At 34.7% G+C, this 10095-nt stretch overlaps 2 protein-coding genes across 4 annotated transcripts; both read right to left on the bottom strand.

The window, feature by feature from the left end:
• Positions 1 to 3542: 3542 nt before the first annotated feature.
• LOC106328449 (AP-3 complex subunit delta-1-like) lies at positions 3543 to 5029 on the bottom strand. Of its 3 annotated transcripts, none has more exons than XM_013766892.1 (3): positions 4745 to 5029; positions 4386 to 4678; positions 3543 to 4092 (listed from the first exon to the last, which is right to left on the bottom strand). In XM_013766892.1, the coding sequence occupies exons 2-3, from the start codon at positions 4632 to 4634 to the stop codon at positions 3781 to 3783; spliced, it is 561 nt and encodes a 186-aa protein (XP_013622346.1). In that variant the 5' UTR covers positions 4635 to 4678; positions 4745 to 5029; the 3' UTR covers positions 3543 to 3780. The 3 variants fall into 3 exon arrangements, with proteins under 3 accessions (XP_013622346.1, XP_013622347.1, XP_013622348.1); XM_013766893.1 differs by having other exon boundaries at positions 4386 to 4640; positions 4745 to 4854; XM_013766894.1 differs by lacking the exon at positions 4745 to 5029 and having other exon boundaries at positions 3543 to 4089; positions 4386 to 4674.
• LOC106328450 lies at positions 4488 to 5170 on the bottom strand. Its single transcript, XM_013766895.1, has 2 exons — positions 4745 to 5170; positions 4488 to 4678 (listed from the first exon to the last, which is right to left on the bottom strand). Exon 1 carries the CDS (start codon positions 5022 to 5024, stop codon positions 4893 to 4895), a length of 132 nt encoding a protein of 43 aa, XP_013622349.1. The 5' UTR covers positions 5025 to 5170; the 3' UTR covers positions 4488 to 4678; positions 4745 to 4892.
• Between the last annotated feature and the right edge of the window lie 4925 nt (positions 5171 to 10095).

The following is a 10095-nucleotide window of genomic DNA, read 5'->3' as shown; positions in this document are numbered from 1 at the left end:
GGCATCATCGTCAATGCAATAAACATAATCATCAACATGCATATACAGTTCTTCTCCATCTTTTTTATTTTTTTTAGTTTTGTGTATCTTCTATGTTTGTCTTTTTTTGATGCTTCTGATTACTATGAACAATCCCTATTTATAGCTTTATAAATTATTTATTATTGGAAACATTTGTTAGATTTGACTGTGTGTATATATTGTTCAACGAAAATTAAATTGGTTGAATTTTTGGTCTTGATAAAAAAAATCTCTTTACATTCTGGGAGAGTAACATTTAGTTTGTAATTTATTTACATATATGCCATGCTTAGGCGTCAATCCCACAATGATTCCCAACCTAAATAATTAACTCCACTTTCTTTACTACAATATTTACAAAATATGCTACTACCATTGCCGTTTTCCCATTTACATTAAAATCAAATATTAAACATTAACTTTTACAATATTTTCTAATAAATCCAACATTGCGCACGTTACAAACACGTAAACTCCATATTTGCCATACTTACTCGTCCTCTTTTGCATGTAGTTAAAGCAACATTTCAATATGAGATTGTAAAAAGAGCACCAATCTAAACCGTAGATAGAATTAAACATGGGTATATAAGAAACTATTGTAAACATTTTTTTACATACTTTATGCAATGATATCAGAACTTGCTGAGATCATAGAAGACCATTAAACCATTTTATGCAAACACATAAAATCAATGAAACATTATATTCATAAAGTTAGACAAAAATGCAGTAAACAACATAATATGTCACATTCATAAATTTGACAAACGGTTATCACAAACCGAATTGTAATTCGAATAATGTGGTTAACCGTTAAACATGCCGAATAAAAACTGGTTTACTATCTGATACAGATGTATACAAGAAAAGTAAGAATGAATATAGTCTAATACTGTGCAATCATCCTAGTAATATAGTCTAAGTTGCCATCTTTTATTTTAGAAAAACATTTATATAGTATTAACTATATGAAATAATTCAACTGAACGGTAATCTTTATATATGGCAATGATATTAGGGTGATTCCTAAATATTGCCTATACCTTTACAATGCTTTATAGTCAAGGACGAATGTATGGATAAGATTAATGTTTAATGCTTTATGACTATTAATTGTATGAGTGATTGACAAGCTAAATATATGCCAACAATTGGAAAATCTTAGGCATATATTCTTGCAGTATGTTCTTCAACCTATATATGCAAATGTTAGAACCCAAAAGTTGTGGGAGAAGCTAATTCTTCACTTGATAGACTGTCGGAGGAGATGATGGTTGATGTCGATGAAGAAACAACAACAAGGAAAGAAAAATTGCTAATAGAAGAATCGTCTGGGTAAGATTTAGTTAGAAGATTCTGGGAACGTCAAACATGTTGAATTTTACGTTGTAAATCCTAATCCTTTTTTCTTTATCACATAGACAAGATGAGCAGTTTTATTTTGTTTTGCTTGCTGGTAGATTAGAACTAAGAAATTGGATATGTTTTTCATTCTCAATAGTTTAGGGCCAATAACATGTCGTCGACGATAAACCCATCAACAATTATTAAGCATACAAAGATTAAACAACAAACCTGGTCCAAGTCAAATAAATCATGTCCAAATAATCTTTCCCTCTCGATACGGCCATATAAATCAAATTAATTGAATAATCCCACACATTGTGAATATTTAAAAACAATTATGCGTAAGATTGTACATTACATATTGGCTCAATTTTTCAATATTACAAAGTATATTCGTATGGTTTTAGGTTACACAATTTTAAAAATATTTGAATATTACTAACTAATGAAAAATCCAATTTATATACAATATATGCAAAAAATACAATTTATATTGATACCATATCCTCACTCTGTAAGGCACAAGTCTTTACCTGGTTAGTATTATAATTTTGTACTAGACACTTTTTTGTCGACGTGTACTAGACGTTTAATCCACATTATATTTTGATCTGTGCGCCCGCACGGGTGTTTGTTCTAACTTGTTTATAAATTATATTTGTTTTACATGAATGTTGTGGTCAAATATATGGTTAATTTGTTGTAAACTAATAATTCAACAAACAAGATAACATGCTAATAAATAGTAAATAAAATGAACGTTAAAGTAAAACATGACATCTACTATAAATCACAAGTACAATCAGTCAAATAAAATCAAATATGCAATCAGTTATTAAATCCATCCCTTTTACATGATTATTCATTCTTACATCTTCTCTCTATAGCCAGTAAACAACCCACTTGGGCCAAAAACTCTTCACAATCACAACTTTCATGAAAACTATAGTCATTTTTCTTTACCCTAAGCACACGCGGTCACATACCCGCATTAAATCCCATACTATTTTGCAATCGAATATTTAAAAGTAGAAAATATAGTATTTCAGATTCCACAACATTACAAAAAAACTTGGTCCAATGGCCCATTACATATTGGTTGGTCATTTACGGTTCATCCGCCTCGATCATAGACTGATTCCTTCTCCTAAACTCTTAGCTTATTAGCAGAAGATGGCACCAATAAAATAATAAAAATGAAAATACACAAAAGAAACAAATCACTCATAATCGCAATTCACAAACACAAAAAATGAGAAAAAAATTCTAACTTCATCTCAAATTTAATACCACTTTTTAAAAATGAAATATCTTCCCTAACCACCGTAATTTTTCCGAAATTTAAGAGAAACCCCATGGCTAGAAAGTATCTAATATATTTTTTCTCATATTTGTATATTATATAAAACTATAACACTCGTTAAGTATTATTGTAAGGAAACTTTATCTTTGGATTCAGATTCATGCCAGGGGAGGTCCTATATTTCATGCGACACGAATGCAATTCGCCTAGTTCGTCGTCAAATTGCATCAATTGATCATGCACGATTCCCTCAAGTATGGAGTTGAGTTCATAACGTCACTTTCTTCGTCAGAATTTATCTTTTAGCGAGTCGCGTCTTCCTCGTTTTGTCTCGGATGTCCTAATTTCCTGGGCCTTTTTGAAACTATGCCGGATATTGGTGGAGGTGTAAAATCCATCTCCAACAACATGTCTGGTTTGGGTAAACGGTAACAACACAAACTCTCTAGGATATCATTTGTAATCCATGCGACGTTAAAGTTTAGTTCCCTTCGAAAAGTTTTTTACAAAATGAAAGATTTTTTGGCCTAAGCTTATTTTATAGTGAGGTTCTCTGTGCTTTAAGATAAGTTATAGTTTGAGAAGTCCATATATATATTTTATCAAACCCATAATGTAGTTAGATTCATGGCATTCGCTATTGCAAAATAGTAATACAACTAAAAGCGACCTTCTCTTTCTGTCACACTGTTAACGATAGGCCGAATATATGAATAAACTTTACTGACACCAATAAGCAGAAGAATCGAATCTTATTGGCGCAAGTTGTAGATTCTCCAACCAAATTAATTTTCGTTGTGCGTTTCTTATAACGCTGTTGCGTTAGACTCTCAGTTTCTAAAGTAAAATTGCTCCAAATAAGACAATGTAAACTCAAATAGCAGAGTTCCATTGAGTTATATTTCACAAAGGTGAAACTAAATTACAAAAAAAAAAAAAGAAAGAGAAAACAAGAACCAAGCTTCAACAAAGTCTTCACAGTAGTGTTTAAGATTCAACCATTACTCATAAGAAAAGCTGAAGTCAAGCTGAAACAGGAAACACACACACAAAAGTGATTATGATTATTTATTAGACAAAAGAGGGAGAAAAGCTGCCAATGCCATTCAAGAAGATGCTGCAGCTATAGGCATCTGAGTAACCCAATCAAACTTCCCGCGGCTGTGTTTGCGAGCAGCTTGCTTCTTGTCCTTGCCACTACGAGAGGAAGAGTTCTTCTGACCTTTCTTTCCGGCCTTCTTGTGGTTGTCTTTGCTCTTGGACTTGTGCTGCTGTTGCTTCTTGTTTCTTGTGTGCGAGGCTATGGAGGGAGGAGGGTCATACACGTCTTCCGCCCATGAAACACTCGACTTCTTCAGAGACAAGCCGTGCTTCTCCCGGCTGCCTTTTATGGCCGGGATGAGAACAACTGGTGTCTGCTGCGAATCAAACAAAAATGTGAGAAAGAGAGATAATCAGGGAATATACAACATGAAAACAACTTCACTACGAAATCAATTCTAACTGACGATTGAGCACGAATCCAAGTCACTACAAAATTACAGAAACAGTGTTTTCTTGAATAAAATGTATTCTCCTCGTTTGGACTACATATGGAGAGACACTTGTAGACTTGCTATAACCAGTTTATAATGATAACAGTCTTGCATACAACAAGTAACAAAAAAAAGATAGTTGTCACAAAAAAAGAAAGAATAGACAAATAACTTACAATATTAACATTCTCATCCTTGTCTTCATCATCTGAGGGTAAAGATTCCAAAGTGGATTTGCCTAAATCCTTGGTAACTGAATCTTCATTCTCAGTTTGGTGTATAAAACCAGTTTCATCTCCATCAGACTCCTGAGACTCTTCAGATCCAGCATGAGAGGAATGCTTCGAGCCATTGGAGATAGAACTCGAAGTGGAGATGTCAAAGTCTGCATCTTTGAAATCCAGCGTACCACAAACAGAACTCATATCCAACTAAAGCAGGAGATTAGTCAGTCACACAGTAGTAGTAACTGCCCACGAACAAAGTCCAAAGTTAATATCACAAATAAATAATTAGGGATAAAAAAAGTCCATACCTTTATTGGTTGTAACTTGCAAACCAAGCAACGCCCAAAAGGTTGAAAAACAACAACGATCGAGCTAGGAAAATCTCAAGAACCAGACAAGGAGGACGAGAGAAGAAAAGGGTCAACGAGAACAGAGAAGAAGGAGGAGAAGGAAACGTTAACTAAGATTACCACGCCAATCAGACTTTTCAAGAGGTTTAAGACGATGCGAAGACAAACCAGAATGATAAGGAGTCAACGAAGGTATCAAAAGTAGGAGAAGGAGAAGCTTGGTGGGCACCGAAGGCATTATTATCTTATGCTCTTCGAAACCCTAGAACCCAACGTAAAAGCCCTAATTCTCGAATATCGATTCAAAAGTTGCAGAGATCTCAGATGCGGGAAGAAAACACCAAGAGAGAGAGAGAAGGATGATTCTCCAAACGAGACGTGAGACCCTAGATTCGAATCATGGAAAAAGTCAAAGGATGATTTATATCCACAGCGAATTTGGGCGTGAGGATGAAGATAAAGAAAGGGAGCTAATTTGAGAAGACGACGACGAAGAAGATGAAGAAGAGAGACGGAAGAAAGAAGTAACGGTGACGTTTTAAATTATCATGACGGTACACGTGTTCTTTATGAGCCTTGATATTTTTATTATCTTGGGTCATGCTATGCTCTAATGGGCCGAGAATAATTAATTTAAGTCATCAAACTCTACCTAATAGAGCCGTATGTGGATCCCAATTGTGTTCCTATTTGGTTCGGTTTAGTTTGGTTTGGTTTTCAGTTTTGAAGAGAGTGTTTTTTTAATTATGTTTTTTTATTCATTTAAAAGTAAAATGTATACAGTTATATTTAATTATTTAGATTAGATGTTTAAATATCTTAAATCTTAATATTATTAATGTACTTAGTTAATGTAATTAAATAAAAGTTTCAAATTTTCTATTTGGTTCGGTTTAAAACCAAGCCAAATTGAAGTATTTGGATTGATAAAACTTTTAACCAAATGGTTGGAATATGTAGTTTGGTTCGGTTGCGTTGGTTCAGTTCGGTTCATTTCTGGTTGTTTTGTCAATCCCAAGGATCCCTATTATTTATTGATCTATAATTAATAAATGTTTGATGCGGTGGCATGGATTAATGGATGGTGAAGATTATTTAGAGCAGCTCCATTGGTTAGAGACCCTTATGGATTCTAATGAATAAATTAGTAATTAATTTTGTGATTTGAAAAGTTTAGAACCCTTGTTAGTGTAATTAATTTTTCAATGGGAGAACTTCGTTGAGGTTCTTAAAACTTTTTTTTTTAAAAGTTTAATTATTAGATTTCATAACATGAAAGAAAATCATACACAGGCAAAGAGAAATTGAATTGCAAGGTGTTGGTGTGAGCTTGGTTGTAGATGTTACTGAAAATGGTTGAAGCAGTATTGGAAATCTACTAGCTCATCTGATGATATACATGAGAAAGTAATGTGTGTAAATCTTTTCTATCCTTTGCCGCTCTTACATCTGCATCCATTTTACAGCAGTTATAACAAATCTACTAGCTCATCTGATGATATACATGAGAAAGTAATGTGTGTAAACCTTTTCTATCCCTTGCCGCTCTTACATCTGCATCCATTTTACAGCAGTTATAACAAATCTACTAGCTCATCTGATGATATACATGAGAAAGTAATGTGTGTAAACCTTTTCTATCCCTTGCCGCTCTTACATCTGCATCCATTTTACAGCAGTTATAACAAATCTACTAGCTCATCTGATGATATACATGAGAAAGTAATGTGTGTAAACCTTTTCTATCCCTTGCCGCTCTTACATCTGCATCCATTTTACAGCAGTTATAACAAATCTACTAGCTCATCTGATGATATACATGAGAAAGTAATGTGTGTAAACCTTTTCTATCCCTTGCCGCTCTTACATCTGCATCCATTTTACAGCAGTTATAACAAATCTACTAGCTCATCTGATGATATACATGAGAAAGTAACGTGTGTAAACCTTCTTTCGTTCTCTCAAGCTCCCAGTAAAGGTATTTAAGCAACACAACTTTGGATAACTTCTGGTTTGCCTGCAGAGAAACTTTAAGTTAGAAGGATGGAAATAAAAGGTATACTAATATAGCTAATTTTAGATATGATAGTACCTCAGGTTTGTTCTTAATGTTCTTGGCACGATAGGCATAATCCAAAGTGCTTAAAGTTTCTTCCAAAGAATGAGCAGATGGTGAGATTGTAGCAATGATACAAGTCTTTGTCTTCCCTCCTAGAGAGTCTCGTAAAAGCCTTGTCAGCTCACTATCCCTACAAAGACAAAGATCTACCGTTATACTCCAAGAACACACAAATGTTTTGTAGGACAAGGGCAAGTACCTGTAAGGTATATGGGAAGAATGTTCCACAAGCACATTGATCACACGCCCCAGCGTAAGCAAGCTCTTGTTAATCTCCCCAGCTTCTCTCGCCCTACCATCCCTCGACCCTGACCGAAAAATATTCTCGGAGCCCGCTAGATCCACAAGGTTAAGCTTCCCACATTTGATCAAGTCCTCATCTCCCATAGACTCTTCCTTAATATGCACCGTGATGGTAAAAACAGAATGAGAGCGGCTGCTTCTTTTATTCAACAACGTATCCGTCGTGCGTCTTTTTGATGAGCCTCGTTCTAGCGTATATATCGTTAGCACTGTACACAACTTCTTCCTCGAGACCGCGTAGAACCACACAGCCTTTCCCGTCTTCCATCAAAGAAACATGCTTCTTCTGCTTATCGTCAGAAGAAGATCTTGAAGAGTCTTCTTGAGCTAACAGGTCTGTGACTTCTTTGTTGTACAACTCCAAGAACGTGACTTTCATACTGTAGTCAGCTTTTTGGGACTTGAGAGTTTCGAAAATGTGACGAACAGCTCTTGGAATCACTCCAGCCTCCGCAGGTCAATCCCCTCCCTAGACAACAACAACAACAACATAAATGAATCACTCCAGCCTCCGCAAGTAAATCCCCTCCCTCGAAACGCACTTGAATCTCTTCACTTCACTTCGTTTCTCTCCGCCCTCGTGCATATCAAACAGAGCAATCGCGATCATAACTCCACATTCCTCACTAGAATCAAATCGCAAAACAGAGTATCAACTCCTAGATTGAACCATAAGAAAACTCAAATCGACAAATCAAAAAAATTAAGAGTTTAAGAGAGAGGTGAAAGCAGTACCATTTCTCAAAATTAAGCGCTTCCATCAGCAGCACGACCAACAGAGAAAGAAGAAGAGAGAAAGAACAACCGACGAAGAAGAAAGAGAGATGATAATTTTTTTTCCCTTGAATAGCCAATAAAAAATGGCCACGTATGGGTTGTTTAGTGATTCTTAAAGTCTCATGTTTAACACCGGTTCTAATCTTTTAATGCATTTTTGATTTATTTTTTTGTGTTTTTTTTTAAGAACCACTTTGTTAGAGCCTCCAATGGAGGTGGTCTTAGGACCTTTACCATCTAACTCCCTCGTTCCTTAGATTGGGCCTGTACACTTCCCAAGTTAGCCCAAGGTCGAGAGAGTTAAACGGCCCGTTTACATCACTCCTTTTGTTTCGACGAGTTTACAGCGATTTATATTCTATTACTTTTCTTAGGTTTTTCATTTTTGTTGATGCTCGTAGTTTCTTATAACTTCGAAGTTTGAAGCGGAGGTTCCTACATACATGATACATTTTGATGGGTCCAGAATTACTGAACTAGCCAACTAGGCAAGGTTGATGAGCGTGTAAAGCATACATCCTAATTCCTAAAAGGGGCTGAACCTCTGGCTAGAGTACGGTAGAACCAACTCTTTGCACTAATCACTAGGTCACAACACTTTGGTATGCTTGTAGTTCTTGATATTGGTCCTCGTTTATATGTATTGTTTACATTTGCGATTGGTCTTAAAGGAAATTTAGTTACAAAAGGGTATTACGAGTCTTTTTGCTTACTTCCATTAAGAGTCAATTCTTTTATAATATTTTCATTACTTCTAGTTTGATTAGTTATCAGTTACTATATACTAACTATGATTTTGTATGTTTTTTTAAAGGCTTATTTTCTAGGTTTTCGTTTTACTATGAATAGACATCAGGAATTGGATCCGTAACAATGAGCAGCACTTAATGTCAATAAGATTCTAGTGGGGAACAAGTCTGATATGGACGAAAGCAAAAGAGTATCTTTACCTCTTCCCTCCATGTTTGGTATTTTCTTACTTATTTTCCACGTGATTTTTCAAGAGATCACTTTTTTTTTTTTGATAAAGGGTTTGTCAAGACATCACTCTTTTTTCTAGGCTGTGTGCCTGTGTCAAAGCCCGAATGGCAAGCTCTTTTTTTTTTTGGTGTAACGAAGGGCAAGCTCTTGCAGGTGAATATGGAATCAAAGTATTTTGAGACCCTATGTCATGGCTATGCGTGTTGTTATTGTTTTGGAATATACGTAAAACGTTGATTCATTTCATTGGCTGATGTTGATGGGTTTCTCTTACAGAGTGCCAAGACGACGAATTTTGAACGTGGAGAATGTTTTCTTTTCAATTGCTAAAGATTTTTAATAAAAAGTTGCAGATTATCGGGTCTTATCATGCGGTACACTTAAGGCTCAATGAGGTACTCAGGATGTCTTGGAATATCAACTATTCTTACTATCTTTTAGAATAACTTAGTACGGAAATGAAAAAGATGTATCTTTTGTTTATTTTAATTTATTTATTTCACATTCAAAATATCAATAAATAGTTTATACTATTTAACAATTTTTTTTTGTAACAAGTTTATGACATATAATAAAAAATATCAAAACTTAAAATTTATAAATATTTAAATGTCTAATGTGAATAATAAAATAAAACTAAAAATCTAAAAAAAAATCAAAGGTAAAAAATCAAATTATAATAGATTGTTGATAATAAAATATACTAATATCAAATCACATCAACTAATTTTAGATTTTTTTTTATCATTGTTCAGTTCATTTTCTTTAGATAATATAGTGAAATTTTCAGACTATTAATTACTTATCGGAAAATGATAATGCATGGTGGTTAGGGCAACATTATCGGGCACAAAATTTGGTCCTTAAGGGGAGGGGATCCACAAAAACACCAAAACCGAGGGGGGGGGAAGTTGTTAAATAAGGGGCGTTTTGGCTTGGTCCTTGTACTGTTTACGGGCCCCACTGACACGTGGCGGCCCGCGATTGGTTCGTTTCTATTTTTTTTTTTAATCGAAAAAAAGAAAAAAAAATTAAGAACCTTTACCGATAATGTTGCCCTTATAGTTAGGGCAAAGAATCACATATGTTAAGGACAGTTTCATCGGTAAAGTTTCATCGGTAAGAAACT

This window comes from Brassica oleracea, chromosome C3 (assembly GCF_000695525.1).
Source record: "Brassica oleracea var. oleracea cultivar TO1000 chromosome C3, BOL, whole genome shotgun sequence".
In the NCBI taxonomy this organism is placed as follows: domain Eukaryota; kingdom Viridiplantae; phylum Streptophyta; class Magnoliopsida; order Brassicales; family Brassicaceae; genus Brassica; species Brassica oleracea.
Note: the sequence above shows the minus strand (reverse complement) of the source record. Positions and strands in the feature narration are given on the sequence as shown.